We start from the raw sequence: 27,569 nt of genomic DNA on the forward strand, positions 1-27,569 counted from the left end.
ATGCATTTAGTGTTACAGCAATTATTTTCATTATATAGATTAATTGAATCGGTTAATACAAATTTTATTTTTCAATGAGTAATGAAATAACCTAATAGAGTTAAATGAGAAAATGGTTAAAAAAGAAATTGTCCCCACAAGCTCCCAGAGTCAAAGTGGTGTCTTCAAACTGCTTATTTGGTCTGAACAACAGCCCTAAATCCAAAAATATTGAATTTACAATGATATAAAACAGATTAAAAGGCAGATAATCCTCATATTTGAGAGACTGCCCATCCCTCATTATCACCACTGAGGTGCCCTTGGCCAGTGGAGCTGCTTAGTGGTCAAGTTGTCACATCTGGTTGTAATGGCCAGCTTACCGATGTAAATGTGTGGTACTGTGTGTGACAATTTCAATTCCTGAAAAGGTGTGCACTGCTCTCACCGACTCTGGATAAATATAAGAAAATTGTTAGGGGCTAAATATGAATGTGTGTGTGTGTGTGTGTGTGTGTGTGTGTGTGTGTGTGTGTGTGTGTGTGTGTGTGTGTGTATGTGTGTGTGTGTGTGTGTGTGTGTGTGTGTGTGTGTGTGTGTGTGTGTGTGTGTGTGTGTGTGTGTGTGTGTGTGTGTGTGTGTGTAATCCTACATTAGGGGTGGCTGGCTGGATTAGTAGAGTACAGGTAAAACAGAGTAAGAAGCAGAAGATGAGCTGAGGCATTTTTATACCATGTTAAACCCACATTTCTCTGGCATCAACATTATGTTTCATCCTGCTTTCCTGTCTCCATCACTGTATCTCCACTGGCAAATTCACACTTACTTCCTCCCGACTCATTGTAAAGCCTGTCTGCCCAGCTCTGCTTTTGTTCTATTGCTCCTTTACCTTTCTTTCTTTCCCCTACATTGCTTGTGTTTTATCGAGTGTAGATGTGATTATATGGGCTTTTGTGTTTGTCTGACAGGTGTCAAGGGCATTCTATTTCACATATTTCCGCTCTATCTTTGCCACACAAACACACACACACACACGACATAACACTACGTAAGCAGCCCACTGCAGCGGGATGTGTTGCTAATAGGTCTGTCACTGGTGACAGTTTGGGGGGATGATCTGTCTCTGAGATTTCTTTGCACAGTTGTCACAGACACATCCATGTTGCGAGAATAAACACATTTGGATCTTGTCACAACTTTTATAGCTCCATAAACAAGGTGACCGCAGAAGAAGGCAATTTACTGTAAAAAAAAAAAAAGAAAAGGATGAGTACGTGTGGTGACAAATGGCTACAACACATTTGTAAGTCACATCTCAGTGTCATCAGAGTAAACAATGCTGATAGGAAATGTGCGCCATAAACAAAGATAAAAGTGCATCTTCTGACCAGCGATACCTCATTCAGACAGTGTGCACACTACTCAAGAGCGTTGAGTGTTTCATGATTAGAAGCATTGTGCTCTCTGCAGTTGTGTTTATTTGTTTGCTTAGTTTTATATTTTACAGCCATAAAACATTTGCTTGACAATCATTTTGTGAATGCTTTGAGATACAAAAGACTAACCTCTCGATCGAGACCGGGTGCCACTGTCACTATATCTCCATTCTCACTGTTGATGGTGAACATGTTAGGGATGGGGCTGTGCGGTGTCTGGGACAGGATTCGATAGCGCACCATTCCATTAGCTGTGGTGTTGTCGTCAGCATCGAATGCTGACACGTGCATCACATATGTTCCTGATGAAGACAAAAATATTTGTTAGTGCTTCTGTTCAAGTAGAAAACCATACTGTGATTGTTTATAACATTGTGAAAATCTTTATTTTAGCTTTAATTTGTTTTAGAGCCAAAGAGAAAATATAAAATAACACGATTTGACAGTTTGCTGGCTTCATGATTTTTCTGTTACACTATATTTCAATGTGTTACAGATAAACATTTCAAAGGTTTTAACACACAAGGATAAAAAAAGCAACTAACTCAAAAGAAGCTTGAAAAATGAAGGAAAATTATGTCATTTTCAGAAAAATGAATATACAGTGTCTCCCTTCCATTTCTTTTATCGAATTACTCTGTCCCTATGCAATTTTTCATTCTTTGCTAATGTGTCTTTTATTGGGTAGTTTAAAGTGACACAAAGAGAGGTACGGACTCTGAATGCACTGTTACATAGCTAATAAACCACCTGGTTATTCCATAACAGTTTAATGACTCTTACTATAATGTACACACTCACTGAGCTCTTCATATTTATGCCAGCAGAGACATTTTGGACAACTGTTCTGTAAATAATATTGACTCAGTAACAACTATACTCACTGGATAATTAAAGGTGCTGCAAATGTGGTGTATATCCGTTTTTCATAATTGACTAATGATGATTTTGGTAAGCCTTAATCACATTATTCTGATATTGATCAGTCGGTACATTCATTTAGCAAAAGAAAAACATCTAGATGTTTGATAATACTTTCTTAAATTGATCTATGCAGATTTATGTTGGCCTTGAAATAGTTGGAAACCTGTTCTGTAATGAATAATGACTCCTACTACAAGCACAAATAAGAAAAGTCATATATAGACACAGTTCTGTTACACAGAATAAGCCACTATCCCTCCATGAACGCATCCCTTGTTTGCTTTCCTGCCTCCACACACTCATATAACTCTGTCGGATCATTGCCTGTCACCCAATCTCTCCATCTCTCTCTCTCCTTCTTGCTCTCCCTCTCCCGTAGCCGATTCTAATTGTCAGAGATAGTGATATCATGCCAGTGACAGCCCCTGTCTGAGGATAATTGTAACCGCAGCTCCCATTTCAAACTTCATTACATTTCAAAGCAACATTTGTCAATGACTCGGCCAGAGGGAGCACTCTAAAGGCCTCTCAGCGAGACGAGAGAGAGAGAAAAAAAGCCGGCAGGAACAGAGTAAGGGAGAGGAAAAGAGAAATAGAGGACAGACATATTTGGTTTGATTCCAAGTGGAGTGACTATCAGTCCTCCACCAATCGCTTTTTTTCTGAAGATGGAGGGATAGAGAGAAAGAGATGAAGAATCACAATGTGTCACACATCGCTGGGGTAATTTCATTAAGCTGCACTCTTAGGGGGTTTAATGTGGACCCTTTGTACGGGCGTCCTAAGCTGTGCCTGACAGGATTAGGTCTCCATAATGACTCTTTAATTTGCAAACTAATTCAAGTCTGTAATTGGCCTTCCATTGAAACCACTGGAGCTCTAAATTCTAAAACTCTCTTTTCTATGATTATTGTTCAGCTGAATGTCATGCATGCCACAGAGAATTGTCTGCTGTATGGGGCAAGGCTGAGGGGTGTGGGGGGGTATTGGTATAGCAAAAAGAAAGAAAGAAAGAAAGAAAGAAAGAAAGAAAGAAAGAAAGAAAGAAAGAAAGAAAGAAAGATAGATAGATAGATAGATAGATAGATAGATAGATAGATAGATAGATAGAAAGAAAGAAAGAAAGAAAGAAAGAAAGAAAGAAAGAAAGAAAGAAAGAAAGAAAGAAAGAAAGAAAGAAAGAAAGAAAGAAAGAAAGAAAGAAAGAAGCATCTGAACACCTCCTGAGATCACTTCAGGTGCAATAAACTCAGGCTCATCAGGCTCACACACACGTGCATGCACACAGAAAGCTCATCTCCACATTTTTTCCGCTCTGAGGTTAGGCATAAAATGACCCAGTGGTGCTACAGTGTGGTACATTTAATCCTCAATCTCCTCTCCAGCCTGAGCACCCTCTTTGGTTTATGGCCACTGCTGCAGCCGGCTAAATGAAAAGCCACTGTAGGAGACGGATTCTCTGCCTGTCTGCTAAATCAAGGGGAATGGAAAATTCTCTGTTGCGTCAAAGATTCACTGGTGTAGTCATACTTTTAATGACACCGATCTATCCTGATATACTAATCGCTTGTCTTCTGTTCAGCCACGTTTAAACACCTTCACCCCCTTTAATCTTTAAATACATCCTTCTGTCGTTTGATTGTTCCTACTTCTATTTATTCGTGTATTGTCCATCTATCCATCCATGCATACTTCAATACCTGGTTTAGACCCTTCATCCACCGAACCATTGTAGACCTGGTTTTTGAACTCGGGTCTGTTGTCGTTCATGTCGATAACGAAGATGTATAGATCAATAGGGTTCTCAACTTGGTTCCCATTCATGTCCACGGCATGGGCTCGCAGCTGGAAGACAAAAACAAAAGCCACAAGAGGTCTGATTATGAGCCACAATTTTTATTTACATGACAGCAGAAAGCGATGAATTGTTAAATAATGAAGAGTCCATTTTTTTGTTTGACGTGAGGCTTATATGCTTTTGTGCTTGTATTGGTTGTGTAAAAGTATTTTTTAATATATAACAGGGAATGAACAAGGTAAATTATGATAAAAAAATGGTCTTCACTTTTACCCTGGTTTTTCCTGTCAGGTTACATACAGGCTATTCTAAATTTCTGATTGATGGAACTTGTTAGGGCAGCCTAACAGGAAGCTCTGCAGATATAACTCAGGACCTCTCTGTATCTTTTTGGAGAAAAAGAAAATTAACTATTGATTTTTTGTGACTAAAACTTTACATTCAGTATCTATTTTAATTAATTCAACTTCTTATATGTGTGGTTTGTGATTAGAGGTGTAAATACTCATATATCTCATGTGAATTATTTATCAGTTAAACTAAGAGTCAAATTCAGATTTAGTGCATGAATAATAAAAATGCCACGATTCATATTATTTTGTTTAACTTAAAAAGGCATAAGGACCAGTTTCATTATAATGTGTTATTTTTTTCCCCGGGCTGTTGAGGTCTTTTAGCATTGTTTTAGCACCTCGTAGCGGTAGTTTTGTTTGAACATGTAATGGTTCCCATGTGACCTGAAAGCAGCCATTTTTCCTCAAGCGGACTGTGGAGCAGACACACTTCTTCTCTGCAACCATCCTTTCATTTATGTAAAGTGCAAGTGCATTATCGTAATTAAATATACATTTGTAGTAGAAATTAAGACATTTTGGTTTATTTAAAATTCATGTAGTAGTAAACCATAGCTGCCTTTTCATTGTACCAGCTTCAACACTATTTAATTACTTGTGTTTTGTGTTTTTCTACAGTTTGACTCTTGATTCATGAATGCATCTACAATGGCATCTTATTAAAGGCATAATGAAGATGACCCCTCATATGTATTTACTGGACAGAGTTTGGCTTGCTGTTTTTTTTCTGTTGATTTTGGCGGCTCCTAGGGGACAACAACAGTAGTGTTTTCCCAGAATGAAGACTGCATTTCCCATGAGTGCCACTGCCTCATTTTGTTGACGTCTTGGCTACACTGTGCATTTATTTTTGAAGCCAGTGAAAAAAGCTTTTTTTTCATACACTTTTTTTCTTAATCTTTCTCAGCTGTTAGCAGGATGTATAGCAATGAGGTAATACAACTATTTGTGGCTATGGATGATTGCAATATGATGATGGTAAAGCAAAGTAAACTTTGCTTAGTGCTGTTCATACACTTTGATTACATGAGGCTGCATTCACGCCAAATCAAAGCAATGCAGCACATTCCTGCAGGATTGTGAGGTGTGGGCATGTTCATTTGTGCTTTAGATCATAACTGCAGTGAAACAATCAAAAAACAACTTTTATTTCTCAGTTTCACTTGTTTATTCTTGCTACACTGCCCCTCTGTTTCTCTTGTCTTTTTAAAATGAGTCGGGAAGCCGACAACAAGTCTAACTTTACTTATGATGTCCCAGTAACCTCTTTGTAATCCCTCATGCTACAATGCTACATGTGATGCAAACATAGGCTCTTCTGGTCTGTGTGCCGTAAATCATTTCATCTTATTTCGTGGGGAATCTGACCCGGTGGCAGTCATTTAGAATAACTATATAGAAATAGCCAATCTTCTCACCAATGGTCTCATTTCCTTTTGTAGGTCATATAGAGGCATCAGAAGCATCATGAGACTGTTTCATAACCACTTGAGAGTTCCTTGAAGTAACTTTAAATTCTGTAGCCACATAACGAGAAGAGCAGAGTGCTTGTAAAGAAACAGATAATAAACCAAACATGCACTCTTGGTCTATTAAATACAGGCTTATATGGCTCATTATAACAGCAATTCTTAAGTTGTTGGCATGTTTGAATGACACTCATCCTCTCAGTGTATTTCCAACTGAGAAGAAACAACATGAATAAAACACCCCCAAACTGAAAGCAAGTGTTTTTATCCTTCCAAACTGAATGTTTCCCCAGCACCTCTAATGCCAAACGGAAAAACCTCCAAACCTCCACAGTGTTTTCTGAATTTGTTATTTAACCCAGGTCATGAACACACAGACTGACTCAATCTGCATATACAATACAATCTTATTAATTATATAGTATAACATTTTCAAAAAGACTTCCTGAAACTAAACAACATTATTATGTAGGGTCAGAGGTAGAAACCCAAAAATTCTGGTTATTTTTCTTGCAGAGATCATGTATTTTCTCCAGACCTCTTATCTCCTAGTCCCCAGTAGTTTTTATCTCAGCAGAAACCAAAACAAGAAACATTTTATTGGAAGTTGGCTCTGTTGTAAAAAGCAAGATGTCTGTTTCAGGATCACTGCATCGGATCCCAGGCCAACATTCTGTCTTGCTTTTGTTTGAAAGAGAATTTTCTGAACTTCCCTCTGACTCCACAAACACAGCCAGTCCATCTCAAATTCAACTCAGCTGTGCTCTGATCAATGGAATCGCCAACTAGGATTTCTCACAAAGTTTGGACATGAAGTTGTTAATTAAATCAATACGTCCTGCAAAATGTATCCTGACTGCTTTGCCTCTTATGAAGTCTGGAAGACAGAAAAAGAGAGCTGAATGAATGACAATGAGAGCAAAGAAAATGACTAAATTATCAGAGATATTATGAGTTTGGGAAAAAAATGCTTGTGGTTTGTTTTTTCACTCCATACATGAAGGTCAACTTAAAAGACAGATATGGCATTATAAAATGAACTCCTCGGTTCTCTCTAAAGTTGTTCTGATTCAGTTCACCTTACCTGGGAATGTTTATATCCCCGCACATGACTTATTCAGTGATGTTACTGTCAGCTGGAAGCAACAGGGATGTTTAGTTTATATCATATGAGAGGGGAAAACAACTCAGATACTATCTACATCCTGCTCCTAATAATATAGGCTGGTAAATATTCATTCTGTTCAATTTCAGGCAACCTGTCTACGTAACACATGAAGGACCTTCTGTCTTATTTGAAGCTAGGGATATCTATCCAAAGGGAGGCCAAAAAGAGAGAAAAAAATGAAAATGAAAAATGACAAAATTGGAAGAAACTAAGGGAAAATTTAAAACATGTTAGGACGAGATAGTGAAGAAAGATGAAAAACTGTAACACAAACAGATTTTATGTCTCCATCATGTGTGGAGAATTGAGGGAATGGTATTCCTTCCATCTGAGCATGCCCGATGGGGAAAGTGCTACCTGGTCACTGCAAAAGCATAAGAGCCTGATAAGTGAAATAGCCTCCGGGCTCGTTGTGGCGGGAAATAGAATAAGTAGCATTCTCTGTCGGCTTCTTTTCCTCAGAGAGGTGAAGATCCTTTTCACTGCCGCCCATTCTCTCCTCTCCGCCTTCTGCTTCCATTCTGCACCTCCACTGAAATTGCGCCTTCAGGTCTCCGCGAGGTTAATTTGACTTTACTTTTTCCACTGCATTGTCTGATCTGTCCTGCACCCAATATCCGCACGCTGCCATCGCATATCGCATCTTGCTGTTCTGTAACAGGCTAGGAGCCAGGCCCCTTATCTCTACCCACCCTCATCCCTCCATCCCTCATGTACCCACACCCTAATTCAATAACAGCAGGAGTCAGAGATTACCGCCATGTTTAAAGAAGGCAAAATGTAATTCTGGGTCCACATTAAAGTTATTATCTTGAAAGGCAGGGGGAGAAAACAGACCATACCAGGCAGTGCTCTGCATTTGGCAGAGGCAACATCCTGATAGAGATAACAGCGGATGCTCCAAGGTGTATTCCTCATAAAAATGCATCTTGTTGCATGGCCAGTTTTGAATTTCAGAGTGCTCATTCTTTGGAAATAAAATAACCAGACCATAACTTTGTTCTGTTTTTGAATGAAATTTGAAGTAAACAAAAGAAAGAGCACAAAGCCACATTCTAACTTTGTGTGTGTGCTGTAGTTTTCCTCGATAATGTTGTCCAGCAAAGAAAATCCAAATTGCAAATCATTACAGTTCTTGGATTGAGGATGTTTTATTTTCATACAGTTGAATTGCTTTCCTGTAGCTCTCACAGCATCTAGTGTGAGAGGCCTTTAATTGATTTGCAACACCTTTCTTCATCTTTTAAAACGTACGTCTTTGCCTTGTCTCATCTGGTTTCTCCTTGCACTTTGTATTCCACTCCAACTAACACTTTTCCTCTACAACAAACACAGAGTTTAACTTAAGCAGCCTTTAGCAAGCCTCTGCCTTCCTTAACAAATCACCTCATTGATTGGAGCTTCCCTTGGGTATAAATCTTCTCAGCTCCCAGTAAAAGGTTGGGCTTGCTAGCTCCCCAGGACTGTAACTCAGACTATAGGTTCCCATATAAATACAGGGATAGGGACAGAGACAGAGACAGAAAACCAGAGATAGAAACTTAAAGTGATGAACCCAGTGTGGTTTCTCACTATATCAAAGTGTTGAGGCTCTATTTTCATGGCAGCAGAGGGACTAGCTCAGAGATTATCTCAAAGACTAGCACAAGCAGCAATACAACAAGTTAGTACATTTTGCCAGACTGTTATAATCAAGCACAGCACAAAGGTGGGAAAGGAGGTGCAACAAGATTTGTGTTTCAATCAAATGAGGAAGCAGCGAGAGGTGTTGGTATATGGGCAAAAATTGTTAATATGAAAATATACACTGCTTTGTATATTGTATTTTCCTACCCAGTCCAGTTGCAGAACAAAGGTGGCATTCTTACCAAACAGTGACAAAAAATTGTCAGTGTTGTTTATGTATGGGCTAAACAAACAAGATACAGTATATTCAATAGGAACCTTTGGAGGTGTTGGCAGGTTGTTTTTTGGACAGAAACATGCTAGCTGTTTTCCTCCGCCCCCTGTCTTTATGCTAAGCTAGGCTAAACTCCTTCTGGCTACAGCTTCATAATAAACATACATGAGATTGCATCAATCTTCTGATCTCACTCTCAGAAAGAAAGCAAATTTGTTCACCCACAATGTTACTCACACCTTGTTACTCTGCACCATCCAAACTATGGTATTAATTTCCTACTTACAAAGCTGTCTCTCTTTCCTATTTGGTGAGCTTTTTCATCATGCACCACTGCTATTTGCACAGCAGTAAAATCTACGATACACGTAATGTGACTGGCTAAGAGCAAAATGATTATTTAGCACATTCTCTGACTTAAGTCACCTCTATATGAGTAAAAAAAGTGCAATAACTCACATATACACACAGAAATGGTTTGAATTGCTATCTGTCAGCATGTTTATTCTTGATGTAATAATGTAGTATTTTGATGTAATGTTTATAGAATGGATTCAATTGAATATTTTCTCTAAAGCTTATTTGTTTTCTCATAATTTGTCATATTAAGCTAATAGGCTATATCCTAAAATAAAATAATAATTCACATATTAAAAATATTGTCCTACTAGTACTACATATCAGTAAGTTAAAAGTAGCAAACATAAAAAATTAAGTGAAAAAAATGAAGGGACCATGAGAATGTAGATCTACACTGGTTTTTATGTAGACCCCTTTATTGAAAGGTGGTAAGGAGATGGATGGTGTCAAAGGGTTAAATAGCAGTTTAATAATGCTTCTCGGTTTCATCTCAAAGGTCAAAGCACTTCTGTGTGTGTGTGTGGTGTGTGTGTGTGTGTGTGTGTGTGTGTGTGTGTGTGTGTGTGTGTGTGTGTGTGTGTGTGCGTGTGTGCGTGCGTGCACAAGTGAGAGAGAGAGACTCACATGGTAAGAAGACCGATGTTCTCGATCAAGAGGTTTGGTGACGAACATCTTTCCAATCACAGGGTCGATATTAAACACCTCATTGGGTGGTTGATCTGCTCCCACCCCGGTGATGCTGTATCGAATCGAGATATCTTGGTCCTGGTCTGAACGAATCTGCATCACAACAAACAAACAAACACAGGGACACTTAATCAATACAAGTTCATCAAAGCCTCATACTGTGTTTCAGCGACACACAATTTCCAGTCTCTATTCTTCTATTGTACTCAGAAAAAAACAAATCAAACACAGTTACCAACTTACGTCTTTTGGTGCAGTGAGCTGTTTATTATTCAAAGACCAGTTTGTGATATGCAGCCCTGGAGTTTAATAATTTTGTCCTTACACAATCATCTCAGAAACCTGATATTGCATATTATTCACTAGAACCATGCACAAACACACAAACAGAGATCGAGGGCACGCACTCTCACACACACACATTCATCACAGTTTGGCATTTCTAGCTACCGCATATTCAAGGACTCCATTAGTGCTGCCGCAGGGAGCACTATGCATTCTGTTTGGCAGAATTGGACTGCATCAAAAGAGAAATTTGAATTCAATATTTTGCAGTGGGAGAAATGAAATCAACATAATATATTTACTGCTAACGTTTACATTCAGATGGTGATTGATAAAGACTAGCTGGTGCCACGCTGCGAATACAGACAGGTTGTGAACAAAAATGACAATTAGATATGAAATGGAAAATATGAGGTTGTAATTGTTGTGAAATTAGGGAAGCAACAACAGGACACATAACAATAAACACATTTCCAGGTGGCAAAGATGGGCCAGAATAAAAATAATAGTCCCACAGAGCCCCAAATCCGGTGGTGCACACTAGAAGAAAATTGTATAATAACCATGGGGGATAAGGACCAGGATGTTCCTCAAGAAATATTCCTGTATTTTGGCTCAGTTTTCCCTGCCAGATAGACAGCTAATAGGTGCATTAAGTGCACTGCCAGGCCTGTGATTTGGACTGAAGTGCTGTGTAACTGGGACTCATTTAGAGGAGTTTTTCAATTTAGTGCCCAAATAGAGTCCAAACCACCAATCTCTGTCCATTAACTACATGACAACATGTGAACATCACTGGGTCTATCAAAATGACTCAATCATACACTTACTCCTGTATGTGGGTACATACTGTACACACACACACACACACACACACACACACACACACACACACACACACACACACACACACACACACACACACACACACACACACACACACACACACACACACACACACACACACTGGAATAGCCAACCTTTTTCTTCTAATCAATGACTATTTCAGTAGAGAGCCTGAGTGCACCAGAAGAGTAAGACTGTCCAAAGTTGTCTCCATCTTTCACCACTCGAGGAACCAATTTAGCCACACTTTTGACACACCAGGAATTCTGCCCTGCTGAGAAAATAGCTGGAGCAACTAACAAGGACGAGAGAAGGACATACAGTATGAGACAGGTGTCATCCTGACTCTCTCTCCTGGCGGAAACCCCCCCCTAAAAAACAAAACCTGTCACTGTTACTGATGCTGCTATTACCTCTATTTTCCATCTCCTCCTCATCATCAGCATCAAGATTACCATCAACCCTCAATTAGAAAGATCCAGTTGAGGTGTGGCTTTCTAATCAAACAAATGTGATCAGTTATAGACACCTTCCCTGTAAGAATGCAAGAGGAGCTGTCAACAACATCCTGCTAATGCTATTTGTGCATGTCTGTATGTGTGTTTTCTTTGGGGAATAGGGGGAGGAGAACATCAGAATGCTCTGCACATATCTCAGCGAATTACTGCTGACAGTTATGATAATTAACGAGCTGCAGGCATTGACTGCCATTACTTCAAAGAAACTCTACCCCTTAAACACCAACAAACTAACAAATATCCAGCTACCTGCCTAGTTGAACTCTCAGTGTACCACCATTACCCTCCTCTATAGGCAAAGCAAAGAGACTGCAGCATTCTGACTCCATCTACCAATCCTGTCGCATTAGAAAATACAAGCAATTATTACACATCTGACTGCCAAACTGTCTCCCCCTCTCATTCATCCCCATTTTCTCCTCCTCTCTCCTTGTCTATCCTTTCCGCTCCCCTCCCTTCTCCTTTCCAACTCCGTCTCCCTCATCTCTACTCCTCCCCTTTCCTCTCATCTCTCCCCTCTGCTGTACTCTCACATCACTCTGCCTTTCTGTCTCTCTCACTCGCTTTCTTTGCTTCAGGTCTCCTTTGGGACAGAAGGCATGCATGAAAAATGAAATTACTTCAATCCGTTGGCCTTGGCAGTGGCGTATAAATCCTCACCAGTTAGGAAGTGATAGCTCTTCATAATTCCATTTGGGGTTTCCCCGCCCCCCTGATTTCTCACCCATTTCCAAGTCTTCCTGCTTGGGGGGGAAAGAGATTCAGCTACACGTTTCAACAGTCATTCCAGCCAATTAGCTCTCCCTCCCACAACGTTAACGTAGACACTTTTAAAACTGCTGAGGGACAGCGCCAGAATCCTCATCCTCATCTGTTTCTACCAAATATTTGTGCATGGCTGCATGTGCACACAACACCGAGCATCCAAGCGTGCACATTTGAGCTTTCTCTGGCGCTCAGAGATTTTGTTTATGCCAACTAATGATTACAAGAAAGGCTTAGACTTAAACATTGTTTCACCACCACTTCTCACACCACGCTTGTTTTGACAGTTCAGAGTTGACAAAGAGTGAAGAGATGACAAACTGCTGCTCCCATGATCACTGGCTCATAATTAGGAATGTAATAAATCACATGCATATATACATGGTTATGCATTAACAGATCCAATAAAGGTTGTCAAAGGAAATGAATCAGCTAGCTGTAGTTGCGTTTATCAGTCTCCTCCTTTTATCATAGAATATAGTGACAGGCTGGATGTCATTTCAACAGTGAGCAGCTCTCACTGTAATTCTACCATTTTCGCTTCAGAAAAGGAGGGAAAAAAGATCAACATGTGAAGAACACAAAGGGCTTCTCATGACTGCATATAAGTACTTTTTTATTTCCTTTAATGAAAAGAGGGAAAGTCTCTCGCTTGCTACACTCCACTATCTTGCACCTCACACAAGAACACACAAAAGACACGCACACACACACACACACACACCCATAAAATGTCTCCATTGGGTAATAAATAACAAAGGAATTCATTTTCAACCGCAGAAATAATAATCAAAAACATTTTTTCTTTCTTTCTCTTTTTTGCTCACATTTTCCTCTATTGTCTTGATAGCATGAGTGTGAATGTGAGAGAGAGAGAGGGTGAAAGAGGAGATGAGAAGCGCTCAGCTATAGTGAAGAGAACTTGATAGTGAAAGAGAGAAAGGGAAAGAAAGAGAGCGAGAGAGAGAGAGAGAGAGAGGCAGAGTGAGAAAGAGGAAGAGAGAGGGAGAGGGAGAGAGAGAGAGTCATGACTGTATCATCCGGCATCAGAAACCAGACACTGTCTAAATGACCTATTTGTCGACAGATCAAAGCAATTCCCTTCATTACTGACAACTTGTCTGGTTCTTAAGGAGATCTTATCAGTGAGCTTAGCTCCCTTCTGCCAGGCAAAACTAAATCAAATGAGAAATTATCATGCCACCGGGTCTTCGGGGAAAACAGAGAAGAGGAGATGAAGAGAAGGGAATGAATAACACAGAAGCGCTGTTCTACCACCAACGTCACTGGGGTGCAGAGGAATTAAATCCCACTGAAAAATTAATGTTAACTAACACTTTTAAAAAGTATTCTATAAGTGATTGCACAGCATGGTGTAGCTATATGTTAATATAGTTAGATAATATATTCAAATTAAATTAATGTAAGTGTGTTGACACTGTAACATTAGTTAGAATATAAGTTAAAAAGAAGAAAAGGAAACGATAGAAAGGATACAATAGAAGAAGTACTGTTTATACTGAGTGACCATCTTGTATGGTGTAATGCAATAGAAATAGAGCTCTGCAATATTTCAACCACACCCATAAACACACATGGGGTTATAAAAACTACTACGAACATCTAAACTACAGTGAGAAGTTATCATAGTCTGACTATGATAACTGACCATCAGGAACACCTGAAGAAATAGAGGTGGGCCAGTTGCTATGTGAGCCGCTTGAGCAGCCCATTATACAAAAACAAGAGCGAGTGTGCCGCTTGAGCAGCCTGTTATAAAAAAACAAGAGTGAAAAGTTATCAGTTCAGCAGTAGCAACAACAGCAGCAGCAGCAGCACCCCTACCACCACCTACCACCCTTCATCCCTCTTGGCCAAGCTGGTTTGTGTAAAGGGCTGTTTTCTTTTGTCCCAATCTGGTCACAAAGTCTTGTTGGGGGTTGAGCTCATGTTGCTTCACATTAATACATTAAATATGTTTAATTTAACCGTGGCTAGCTCTTCAAAATGTACCTTTAGTTGTTATTTAGTTGAGTTGTTTTCTAAAGTTATTATTGGGTTTCTAGCAAATTACCAGTGTTTAGTTTGAGATATTTTAGGTATTTTGTTATGTCCACTCCTCATGTGTTGAAATGTTTTGGCTGGCCAGAACATAGTTCTCCCTGTTTGTCATTTAGTTATGTCAGTTTGCTGTATTTTGCACTTAGTTCTATTTTTCTGACCCATAGAATTTAGGGACCAAATTTAATTGTAATTTACTGTTTCCTTATGTATATTATTTTTATGCGTACATTAAAACCCACCTTTTCAAATGTTAAACCTGTATTCTTGTGTCTACCTGCTCAGTCCCTCAAAGCCTTACTCTTTAGCCTGGCTGGACATGGTTGGCTCTATCCTGTTGGTTTTTAGTTCAAACTCAGCCAACAGTTAGTGTTTCTGTTTTGTGTGATACCAGAGCGTTCCTGAGCATATTATCATTGCATTTGTTTGCCTCAGCATTGAAGCTTTTCCTCAGCCCACGTAACTCTCACCATAGCAGATTAGGAGAGAAAGGTGCTACATGTAAACAAAGGGGAGGGACATGGAGAGGCTTGTGGCCCCAGTACACAGTTTGAAATAACAATTGCCACGTTTACAGACACTGGCGATGCCAAAATGCTCATTGCTGTGGAGTTGCTGTGATGTTAGCAGAAAAACTTTTGAGGTGAAATTCAAACCAGATAAGACTGTACTAGACTGGACATACTACAGCTGACAATACAAGAGAAAAAAAAAAGTTGGTTGAGAAGCAGCCCTGCTGCTGTTTTCACAGAAGCACAAAAAGAGAGATGTTTGTTCTCTATATCAAACAAGGAGATGGAATAGAGAGGTTATTGTAAAGATGATTGATGGGGAGGTAAATGTGTGCCAGAACCAGTGACCCCTTTCATTTAAAAATTTCCAATCCATCCATCAATTATGTTAAAAAGCAGTCCCTTGAATTGACAAAAATGTAGTCATGAAATAACAAGCTCCATGTCACTAACTTTACTCTATTAGAAATGTATTTTTAACATTAGGAAGCTTCACAGTATTTGAGGGAGGCACAGAAGTCATTTTATAGTCACATGTTCTAAAACTTCAATCATGTATTTCCACAACCTTTCCCTTTCAATTATCAATCAATATAAATATATTGTACTCATTCATTCTGCATACAATGCTGAGCTCTGCATCCTTGCTGCTGCCTGATTTCAGGGATTTAACTCCCTCCACCTCCACAGCCTCCTTGTTGTATTAGCATTTTAGTTGTTTGCGAATTTAGAATGTTGTTTTTCATGTGTTCATGTGTGCTATGTTTAATCAGTAGCTGCATTTATATGCATCATTTTTCATTTCGATTGAAATTGCTCCATTTGAAAATTTTGGGCCAACTGTTTACATGGGATGTAATCTAATGCGTTCTGGTGTTTACATGCACCGACATATTTAATTGGAACCGTTTTGTGACATGCGGAAAAGTGATGAATACATCAGTGAAATATGTCAATATGTTTCTACCATCCACCATCAGCCCAACAAAAGAGGGGTGGGGGGAGAAGAGGGCTGAGTATAACTGGAGAGAGACTCAGCAGCCAGACATTTCTCCACTCTCTGTTTAGAAGCAACTGAGATTGTTATTACAATGAGAATAGCTGTTCCACCTGAACTGGTCAGGTTAGGCTAATCCATTGTCACTAACTTTGGTGCTAACCCTGCTTCACTTTAATCAGCAGGTGGCAAGGAGGACACAGGAACTTGCTGAGTTGTGGCATATACTCACTGACAAATAGCCTCAACACTATACACATTGCACTGCTACATTCACAGCTGTTGCTTGTCACACACATGCTCTCTCTCTGTCTGCCTCTCTCTGTGTGGTGTCTCTCTCTGTCTCTCTCTCTCTCTCTCTGTGTGTCTCTCTCTGTCTCTCTCTCTCTGTCTCTCTCTCTCTCTCTCTCTCTCTCTCTCTCTCTCTCTCTCTCTCTCTCTCTCTCTCTCTCTCTCTCTCTCTCTCTCTCTCTCTCTCTCTCCCTACCATCATATCACTAATGTTACCCATGCATGGGGCAAACGTGCACAGAAAGAATACATTCATTCCAACCTGAGAGAAATGATCAGATCAAATGTTTGCATGGTTATAAGGTGCTAATGTTTTCCTATTGAACATATTATGTGAGGTTTACATCACCCCTCTCAACCCAATTGAACATTTCTTCTGATTACTCCAGATCGGGCCAGTCTCTTCCGACTGATGATGGTACATGAGGCATTTTTATTCTAACTGGGCTAGTATTCCTATAATTAGTGGAATATTCGGGTCCATGCAAACATAACTACTGTTTTAATGAGTGTGTGAGTTCAGGGACTGTCTATGTCTGATTGCCATGATTTGTTCCAGAGCATCACATGAGCAGAGCCAAATAATGATTGAAATGATTGAACCCTTAATGTAAGTGTTTTAAGTTAAATGATTAACTTCATATTAGTGTATTCTGTACTTTTATATTGACTATACACAAGATTCAATTTTAGCTATGCTAGTTTTCTATATGCTAAATTTGATTAACAGTATGTGTTCTCCAATCTGCAAACTATCTCAAAGATACATAAATAAAAGAACCGACCAAGTGTTTTCTATTCTTTTTCTTTAGTGAGCCGGTTCATGTAGGTAAAGCCATTACACTTTACATCAGCAAAATACATATTATAATTGATATTTTTCACCAACTTGAAAGCTATTGTACAGCTGTTGTTGCTGAAGTACAAGTACTATTAAAGATAATCTGTGGTTTAGTATGCACAGAAAACTGCAATTACCATATGCATTGATATAATGTTGATGGGGTATTGTGAATGGAAGTGAAACAATTATCATAGAAATGATAAAATGTGAAACAGTCTTGGTAGATCCTTTAGAAAGTTGTTTCAGAAGATGAGTTTCTTTTTTAAGTTGGCTGGTGTTCAACAGGAAAAATGTTAGAAGCATAACTAATTACAGGCTTTTGTTTTAAAAAGTGCCGCTGACACTTTCATTTTTAACTCTATAGAGAGCAGCAGAATATTATATTTCTATTATTTACTGTGTGGAGGAAACTGTTGATATTTTGAGTGTAAACCTCAGCTAAGTATTCTCCTTTACTGATCCAAGTCAGTCAAAGCACAACCAGCCTTCATCATAGTAACGTTAAGTAAAACAAAAGCAAAGGCCATGTGCACTGGATTAGTTTCTGGCATTGCCTCAGCATTTGGATACATTTTTAAAACCATGAATTGATTTGTTAAGAGAGAAAAGCTTATGTCCTATGTTTATGTCCTATTTTGTTTTTACTTATTCTACTTAGCTGAAGCATATCAAATAAGACAGCAGATATATCAGATGTGGCTGACAGTGGTTTTAGCATGGAAACAAACTGGCCACATGTTAGAATTCATGTGCAAACAGAAACCACATTCAGACTCGTCTACAACAACATTACGCATGAGGCAGACATTTCTTGAAATCATTCTGCATTCAGCTGAACAAAACCTTCAATTTCAAACACATTAAAATGAAGGTGTCCTTTCAACTTGAATTGTCTTGCAGCTTTGTGCATTATATTTTACAGACAGCTTCAAACGATTGGTGAGCTGCCTTTGTGAAGCTCTGAAAACAGAAGACAATTCAAGTTTTTAGTTTTTTAGATGAATGTAAAGTAATCTTTACTCTAAGGTTTTAAAAACATAAAACAGAAATAATACCCTGCCAGAGATAAACAGTATGACTAAATACCTAAAGCATTCATATTTATTAGGGCATCTGATATTAATAACACATTAACACAAATGAATTTTAACAGTGTTATTTTTTTAACACACAATTAACACACCTGGCCAGTAGTTTGGAAATAAAGAAGTGATGCAGTAATGTTTTGGATAACAAGCAGAAATGTATAAAGAAAAGGGTCTTATGAATGGCAAATTCAGCTCCAAAGCCTGCCAGATGTTCTATCGACATGACCAGTTATTGACCAAAGTTATTTACTTTACGGCGTACCATAAGTCTCAATTACCAGTCGCTCGCCAAGCAGCATATACAGAGATACCTCCTCCTGCTCAACAAAGGTGTGTGTGTGTGTGTATGTGTGTGGAGAGAGAGAGAGAGAGAGAGAGAGAGAAGAGAGAGAGAGAGAGAGAGAGAGAGAGAGAGAGAGAGAGAGAGAGAGAGAGAGAGAGAGAGAGAGAGAGAGAGAGAGGGAGAGAGAGACAGACTATGTGTGTGTGAGAGAGAGCAAGAATTGGTGAATGAATGAAACTAGTTTCTAACTGATATCATAACTGACAGCAGATTTTTGGAGCATGCAGTATTTCATTGTTCTGGATTGTTTCAATAATAATAATAAACATAATAATAAGCATATGTATCCACTCCCATGTTCATGAGATTATTTAAAACTTGAAAAATATCCCCTTTAAAGTACATTTAGAAAAACATTTAAAATGTGTGATTAATTTACAATTAATCACAAGTTATCTCATGACAATCATGTGATTAATAGCAATGAAATATTTTAATCGATTGACAGCCAGCCCTAATATTTATACATTGATACTGTGCCACTGTGACAATGTGCAAGAATGACACTAAGCAAAACTCAGCTACGTGTAGTACTTCTAGATAATCTCCAAAGAATAAAGCACCACTATCTGGCTTTAGCATGTCACAAACTTAAAAAGCAACATACAGGCATACACACAAACACACAGAGTGTCATGACTGTGCCAATTAGGTGTGCAGTGGTGTGCTGGTGTTTCAGAGAATGACACTGGTTCAGTGAGCAGTTGGACAGTAGAAACGATCTGTCACTTGCAGACAGTGAAGTCACAGGATAGTACCCCTAAAGAGCTGAAAGCCAGGCCTTTCACGGCTCTAAAGCCCAACACACAGGGATAGCTACTCCGAACCCAAATACAGTAAAGCCTAATGGGCAGAAATACAGGTATGGGTCAAGAGGTCACAAACAGACTGGTTAACGCTGAAGAGAAGGAGCCTCTACAAGAGAAAGGGTTTTAGGTGGCATTGCATATCACACATACTCTATCTGTCAAGTGCACGTACAAAGATAAAAAGAAACCTTGTGTGTTTTGCTGTGAGTCAGCAAAATGTCTTTCCAAAGAGCAAAGAGCTTTCCTGTGGCCTTTTTAAAACACAGACTTTTAGGCTTTGATGTTGAGCATTGTATCTCTTCAAAAGGTAGGGCAGGATTGATGTTTAGTATCTTAGTCTGAAGTTGGGATTTTAAAAAATGCACTTACCACCTTCAACATAAAACACACTACAAAACATCTTGTATTCATCAGCTGGCCAGTATTTCATAGAGGATTTCATGAACAAATGCGAGAGTCTTTGACATCAAGGTGGCTAAATCTGAAAATGCAGTTTATGCGTGAGAATGGTGTGTGTTTACACTAGGGATGGGAATGTTGGTCTTTCGATTGGCCCTCTACATTTTTTTTTTTAGACTGAAATATTTCAACAAATATTGGATGGATCGCCATCGAATTTTGTACAGACTTTCCAGGTGCCCAGATGGTGTATCCTGACCTTTCCTCCAGTACCACTAGCTGGTTGACACTTGTGGTTTTTTGTGAAATGTCTTGAAAACTATAAGATGGATTGCCAAAAATGTTGGTACAGAAATGTATGTCCCCCTCAGGATCCCTTAACTTTCCGTCCAATGCTATAATCAGGTCAGAAATGTATCCAATGCTGTGGTTTATGACAAAATACCTGCAAAATGAACAACATCCCCTGCCATCCTCAGCTACATTTTGTAATTGATGCAATTAGCAAATGTTAGCATTGTAATTATGATCATTTGCATTCTGACGTTAGCACTTACCTCAAAGCACAGCTGCATCTAAGTATGGCTGGCTAAGCTGCTAGCTTGGTAGACTCAAATCTTTATTTCAATTGCACTTGTCACTTGTCATCAGTGGATGATTTGATAAACTTGGTGCATTTTGGTTTGGTTTGGTTTGTTTTGGTACAGAGAAAAATCCAAGCAAACCAAAATGCACCAAGTTTATCAAATCATGATGATTACTGAGCTCATTGGTCCGATGTGTCTGAGGCAGGCATAAAGAACTTGAATATAAGAAACTTGCTTATCTGCATCACAGTCAGGAATCAGACAAAATAAACATAAATGCAGCTTACTGACAATTGCTTCAACACTCAGATTTAACCTGTCCACACTAAAATGCAAGAAGGCTGTTTTCAGCTTTACAAAGTGGACAGAGAGGACAGAGGGCCAAAAATATGCATTTTCGGAATTACCCGGCTTAGTGGTCTATGTGAGTGTGTAACAGAGTGAAATTGAGAGATAGTGTGCTCAGTGTGCTTTTGTATCATTTGAATGATAGCTAGAAGTGACGCAGGTGAGATTATTAAAAGACCTTCCTCCACATTAGTGAAAATAACATGGAGTAATGGAAGTTAAGCAGTGAATGACTTTTCCAATTATTGCAGTGTGAAAGGAGTCTGGTCTTTAATAGTGCAGGCTTATGGCAAATTAGAGGTGCTATTCTCCCTGGAGGTAACAATGGAATGACTCGCCCTCCTCACTCCCCTGTTCCAAGCAGACAGAATGAAAATAAGGCAGCCATTGTAGTCGCAGACAAAGAGTGGCCGCACCCTTTAGCTTTGAGTCTGAGGGCCATCTCAATATTACCCCTCTCTTCCTCTCTCTCTCTCTCTCTTTCACTCTCTTTCATTAGGGAATTGATTAAATTGTGAAATCGGGAGTGTGATGGATGCATGAATGACTTCTGCAGTCGCTCCCCTAGGCTTTGACAAGGACAATATCAAGGACCCCCCTGTTACTCCCTTTTCCTCCCTTGTCGCTTCATCCCCAGAAAACCCAATCTGGGTAATTAGAGTAAAGAGTGTTGGAGACTTGTAGGGTAGAGAATAGCAGAGCAAGAGGGTGACAGTGGCACAAAATTTGCTGCTATTGCACTTTTCCAGCCATTTACTCCCCCACTCCACCAACACTGTCCACCTTTTATACACACTCTCTCCCTCTTCTTCCACCCCCTACCTTCTTCTTCTTATTCTCACTTTCTAAATCCGTCAGGCAGAAGTGAAGAGGAGAAATGCAGACTAGAGAGAAAAAGGAGGGAAGAAAAAGTGGGGAGAGTGAGAATAAGGGGGTTGGGGGGATGAAAGTGGTTGCAAATTTAATGCATCAGCAAGAACTCTGTAGTAGAGCATGAGCCCCTTTGGCTAGAAAAACTGGACACAGGAAGTATGGAGACGTTGCCAGACTTGTTTGATAGCACTTCAGTCTAGTGGGATGAATATATGTTGTGAGAAAGTAGGTAGAGTTTCCCCTCTTGACCAGACGTGAACTTTTTGGGATCCTATTCCGTTTGTATCGCATTATCTTTGTCAATCTAGTCAGAGAAACATCCAGTTACATCATCGTACAGACAAATTTCAAGTGGACACAGCTGAAGGACTGTTTGGAAGGAAAAGCATGCAGTACATTTCTCCCAGTCTACAGGGACAAATACTCTGGGGGTATCATGAGGTAAACAGATGTCTAAGGACACAGATGTGAAGAGCGAGGGGAGGGAGGAAAGGTGTTCAGGTAGAGCAGTATACACGTTTGATGTTGACTGGAAGCCTGACAAAATGGGCTGCTCCCTGCCAAGCCTGCTCCTGCCAAGCACAGGCAGGAAACTGAAGAGGGGCTGGACCTTGCCATGCTGCTGCTGGGTGTTTTGAAAAGTTGCACATTCACACGTGCATTCACACAAACTTGAAGGCACACACGCTCACTCATGTGAACACGCACACATACATACACAGTCACACTGCAGCCTCTAAATGTGTGTCAGAATGTTTCCCAGGATGTTCTGGCTCCCACTAACCAAGCGAGGGATTCTGCTTGGCAAACTCCACCTCAGCAAGAGTCCAGCTGTCATCTTGACAAATGAACCTTGGAAGAGTGAGGAGGTGTGTGTGTGTGTATGTTTACGTAGTCATGCATGTGTGTTTGTGCATGAACACCTGTGTGTTTTTGCTTGAGCATAAGCACATGTATGACAATGATGGCATACAGATGGCTAGCGTACATTTGCTTTTTCAAACTGGCCTGTCATGCCTTGGTTGATACAGATCAGAAAGTGGATCTGAGACAGCAGAGGTCAGTTTCTGTGTATCTCCTTCTTGTACCGATAGTCACCATGAAAACATGGCAGAAAATCTGGACATGCATCAGCCTCCCCCAGCTGCTTGGCTTGACACTGAGTCCTCTTTAAAGTGAAGTGACTATAGAGCAACCAGTACAAATCACCTTATGTAAAGAAGCATTTTGCAGGGCCTCAGATGAACCATAACATCATCTCCTGTATGCCATGATGCCAGGCACTGTGCATCACTCTGGTTTTATGAACAATGTGGGATGTTAAAGCTTTTATAGGGTGTTAGGAGGAAATGTTCTTTTCTCTTGAAAATGAAGAACAAATAAAAATGTGTGGAGCAGCATCGAGGAGCATCGGCTAGAAATACTCATAAGCGAAAAGCAATGAGAAACCTGCAAAGTTAAAAGGAGAGTTATAAAATACTGGCAACTTTTTATCTGGTACTAAACTGCTTATCTTAGGAGCTGTTTCATCTTGAGATGCTGTAAAGCATTTCACTGCGCAGTGAGGAACTTTATTACACACATACACAGGGATGATGTATGCTTGCTTATACCAGATCTTGTGTGAGAGTCGTGTGTTTGTGCTCTCGTGTGTCTGCGTGTGTGGTAAGGGGGTTTTACCAGCATACAAAAACATGATCACCCCATGACAGTATCCATTATACTTGCATGAAAAGATTCTGACTGAGGCCTTTCATTGTAAATGACAAAGTAAATAGGATCAGAATATTCTGGTGCAGGCCTCAATTTTGATTTCCCTCACATTTTAACTCCAGGAAAAAAGGAGCCAAAGAGGGGAAAATGGAAAAATACAGGCACATTAAGTGAGATTAGAATTTTACATCACATGACTTGCATCCGAAAACGCTTCAATTCAATTCAATCTCATGCCCAAGGACTTTTCCTCTTGCAATTACTCTTTTCTCCCATTCCTTCTAAATGCCGTGGCATTATGTTGAATTAGACTTTATTTTGTTAGGTCTGTCTCTCGGGCAAACATGCAAGCATTACTGAGCAGAAGCGAGAGGAGAGTATTACCTGATGGGACAACTGTCATGTCTGCGTGTTATTCTTCCCCTCTGTCTGTCTGTCTTTGCTTGATCTGCTTGTCTGTCTGCATGATTTCCTCTGTACCTACTTTTTTGGCTCTACTGTTGTCAATCTGTCCCTCTGCCTATCTGACTGTCAACTCGTCCTTTCTATTTGACCGACCTTGTCTCATATCACCAACAATCACTGCCACTCTCGCCCCCCACTTCATAACCGGTCCCTACCTCCCTGAGTCCCTTTCCGAATATCTGTCTTCCAATTTCACTGCACATTATTTTTTCATGTCTTCAGAGGAATTGAGATTCTTGGCTCTCCTTCATCCCACCGATCCACAGGGTCGCTGAGGCCAACCTCCAGGGGACCAGACAGAGGCTGTTTGTTAAGCTGTTATTTATCTCCTTCATAAAGTCCTCCTCATCTCCTATTAAAGAGCCCAGAACTGTTGCCCTTGACTCACACATAACTCTTGTGTCTTTTGGTGAGATGATTTACTGTTTAATTTAAGACCAACTGAACCCAGGAGGCAGCCCGCCTGGTGCTGCCTGATGTCATATCAGAGAAGAATGTGTTGAGGGGATTTGAGTGAACATGTGTGTGTTTATCTGTGCGTGTGTGTGCGGTCTGCGCTGTCTCAGTGTGTGTGAGTGGGTGGCTGGTTGAGGGAGGGTTTTAGTTGTTTGTTTTGTAAAGCCATAGTAGCAGCTCTGGGCCTGGGTGTGTGCAACAAGGCCACGGCTGGAACTCTGTTCTCTTGAAAAATAAACTGAACTGAATATGCCTGATGAACATGTTTACCGAGACTTCACGCCACTAATTTCAAAATAATGAGATATTAAACAGTGAAAATTACATTTCAGTCTCACTTCCCTGAACACAGGAGGAAACAAAGGCCAAATGCTGCTGACGAATACATGAGTGTAGTAACAATTTGTTTTTCTCGTCAATACCTTGAGAGTATAGGAGACTCCATTTCCTGGGGCTGATAAATGTAATTACATTGATCTCCCTAATTTCATTAGAGAAAGGGAAATGAACTTCATAAGGTATTTGCTGTATGCCAAGACAGGATTGCACAAAGAGTTGGGGGTTAGGCTCTTAGCAGTGGATCACTGAATAGGAACAATAATCAGAACTTCACATATAGAAATTGAGCTGTCAAAGAATCTATTAAGTGATTCTCTTCTTGTTTCATGATTGCCCTCAAACACCTCTTTGCATGAGATATTAATGTGTCCTCATGTGCTCAACCTTTCTCTTGAATATCTGAGTCTTATGCTATTCAGAAGATGGGCAAATTGCTTTTATGGTCAAATGTTTCATTAATGATCTGACCTGTCAAAAAAGACAGGAGGGAGCATGTTCTTCCATCACAAAGACTCCATTAGCAAAAGTAACAATGTAAAGCACTCTCCTCAACTTCCACTGGTGTTTTAGTCCTGCCATCATAACTTATGGTTATCTGGCTTTCATACCAGCTCTCACAAGAGGAGATATTGGAAAAAACACTTGTGTGCATCAAATGTCGATGTACCAGTTCATGACTACTATTGTTATTATCTGAGATTATATATATATTTCCAAATAAAGCATTCTTTTAATGACAAAAAATAAACACCAACAAAAAAGACTAATAGTCTACAGCCATCTACAGCCAATCTTACTCAGTGGATCACCAAAGCCATTAGGGTTGATCCTCTGGAAACCATGAATGTCCATATAAAACTTGGAGCCAATCCATCTTGAAGATGAGATATTTCACTGGATAATTGAAAACTTTGATGTGTCGGTGGCCAGCAAGTGAACAGGGGATCACCAAAGTCGTTATATTAATCTTCTGAGAAACATGCATATCTGTACCAAATTTAAAAGTAATCCATCAATTTAATCCATCTAATCAATCCAATAATCCATCTAATACCCAGTGTCACTAGGATTAATCCCCTGGGTACCATGAACATGGCAATAATTCCAATAGCAGTTGAGATATTTCAGTTTGGAATCACTGACACTGCTGTCCTTGATCCAAGCTTTTGGCTAACCAAAAAAAAGAGGATCAGTAAATATCAAACTTTAATGTGATTTGTAATGTCTCCAAACAGCGATTGCTTGTGCTGGAAGAAACTTCACAGCTGGGGTTTGGAAAGGAAATATATTGTGTGAATTCTTGAGGAGGTGAAATCAAACAGAAGCCTAGAGTTTAAAACTAACCAAGATGTGTAAAACAAAGTGCATATAAAATGCTGACATGACTGTTTGTGCAATACCCCAGAGTAGACATGAGGTCTCTCCCTTAATTTCCCCCCTCTTCATATTTTACAGGAGGTTCACCCATATCTGAAAGAAGTCTATTGTTTTTTCCTTTACTTCCCAGGTTTGATATAGTTTATGTAGTGTGTCCATAGTGAGTACATGTGTGTTGAAGTTGTATGCCTGCTAAGGACCTTAGTAGCGCAGAGAACACGAAAAGAAAACAAGAGAAAACATAGCCCCGAACTAAATATGCTTGAATATATATACAGCAGTGCACATCCTGTACCGTTCATGTGTTTGATAGACTTAGTGTAGCCACACATTTCAGTGTTTTCACAGCCTGAATTTATTTAGCCCTGAAAATGAGTTCTGTGCAGTTCGACATTCATAAAGCGTTCCATATGGGCAGCAATGTGGTTTCCTAGTGACCGAGCTCTGAAATGGACTGTGATCCTTAAATACTTGCATCCCTGTGTTTCACCATCCTGTGGTTTCTCTGGTGGACTAGGCTAAAAAAACAACAAAAACAACAAAAACAACACAAGATGGAGTCCTGTTTTTCTGGCATAGCTTTTCTTCTCTTTGTTCAGGGATAAAGCAGTAATGCGACCAAACAAAACCCCAAACAATGAGCATATACAAAAGCAATAATGCGGCACATGCGCTGCACTGATTGTTTGCTGCCTGTGTAGGACAACTAATTTCACTCTCTGTCTGTGTATGCATGTGTTTGTTTGTTTGTTTGTGATTGAGTGTGTGTGTGTTTGTGAGCGTATGTCTCAGCAGGAGGGAGTGGAAAACGATGAAGGGTGCAGGCTGGAGCAGTGCAGTGCTGGTGTTGGCCGGGTGGTGGGGTGGCAGATGCCAGAAGGCTTCATTAGACTCGAGGGAAGAGGCCGTGAAAAGCAGTTCTCCGGGAAGTCTATCAGACCTAAACACAAACACAGACGTGCCTCTAATCCCGGTCTAGCCCTACATTCCCTCTCTTGCGCCACTCATTTCTTTCCGTTGCTTTTTCTTGTTCTCAATCCCACCCACCCGTCTTTGTCCCCCCTTAAATTCTTCATTGCAATCAGCTCCAGCTCACTTGTACAGTATGTTGCTTTTTGTTCATCCTATTCTTGCAGAATTCTGTTTTGTCTGTCTTTCTGGTGTTTTTGTTGTTGCCGTGTCTGTCAGTGGAGCGGAGCAGTCATTAATCACTGGTAAATGTACACAGAGGAGAAAACAGACACCTCAGGGGGGTTTGCTCATTCTGCTCCGAAAAACGCTTTTCTCAACGTGCTCCACAGAGAGAGATATAGAAACTGGAGCACAGGTGCTGCAGTGAACACAATAAACATCACCAGATGCACTGCAACACACACCAAATCAGATACAAATGATATTTCGTGCACTATTTAACATGCAGCCTCCATTTTATTATTATTGGACATATTCTCAGGAGCTACAACCAGGAAATGCTTACAACAAACTACTGAAGTACAGGATATTTAACAAAACTATTTCTCTTCATATCAGTCAATAAAGGGCTTTAGGCAAACGCCCCCCCCCCAAAAAAAACGAAAAC

At 39.9% G+C, this 27,569-nt stretch overlaps 1 protein-coding gene across 1 annotated transcript in view; it reads right to left on the reverse strand.

The window, feature by feature from the left end:
- LOC133987214 (cadherin-4-like) overlaps nt 1-27,569 on the reverse strand; it is a 235,213-nt gene that overhangs the window by 31,892 nt on the left and 175,752 nt on the right. The window contains exons 6-8 of the mRNA XM_062426509.1: nt 10,012-10,167; nt 4,040-4,184; nt 1,545-1,717 (exon numbers count right to left, since the gene is read on the reverse strand). Of these exons, the coding sequence (XP_062282493.1) occupies nt 1,545-1,717; nt 4,040-4,184; nt 10,012-10,167 (474 nt within the window). The remainder of the gene's footprint in view (nt 1-1,544; nt 1,718-4,039; nt 4,185-10,011; nt 10,168-27,569) is intronic.

The sequence above is a fragment of the Scomber scombrus genome, chromosome 10, assembly GCF_963691925.1.
Source record: "Scomber scombrus chromosome 10, fScoSco1.1, whole genome shotgun sequence".
In the NCBI taxonomy this organism is placed as follows: domain Eukaryota; kingdom Metazoa; phylum Chordata; class Actinopteri; order Scombriformes; family Scombridae; genus Scomber; species Scomber scombrus.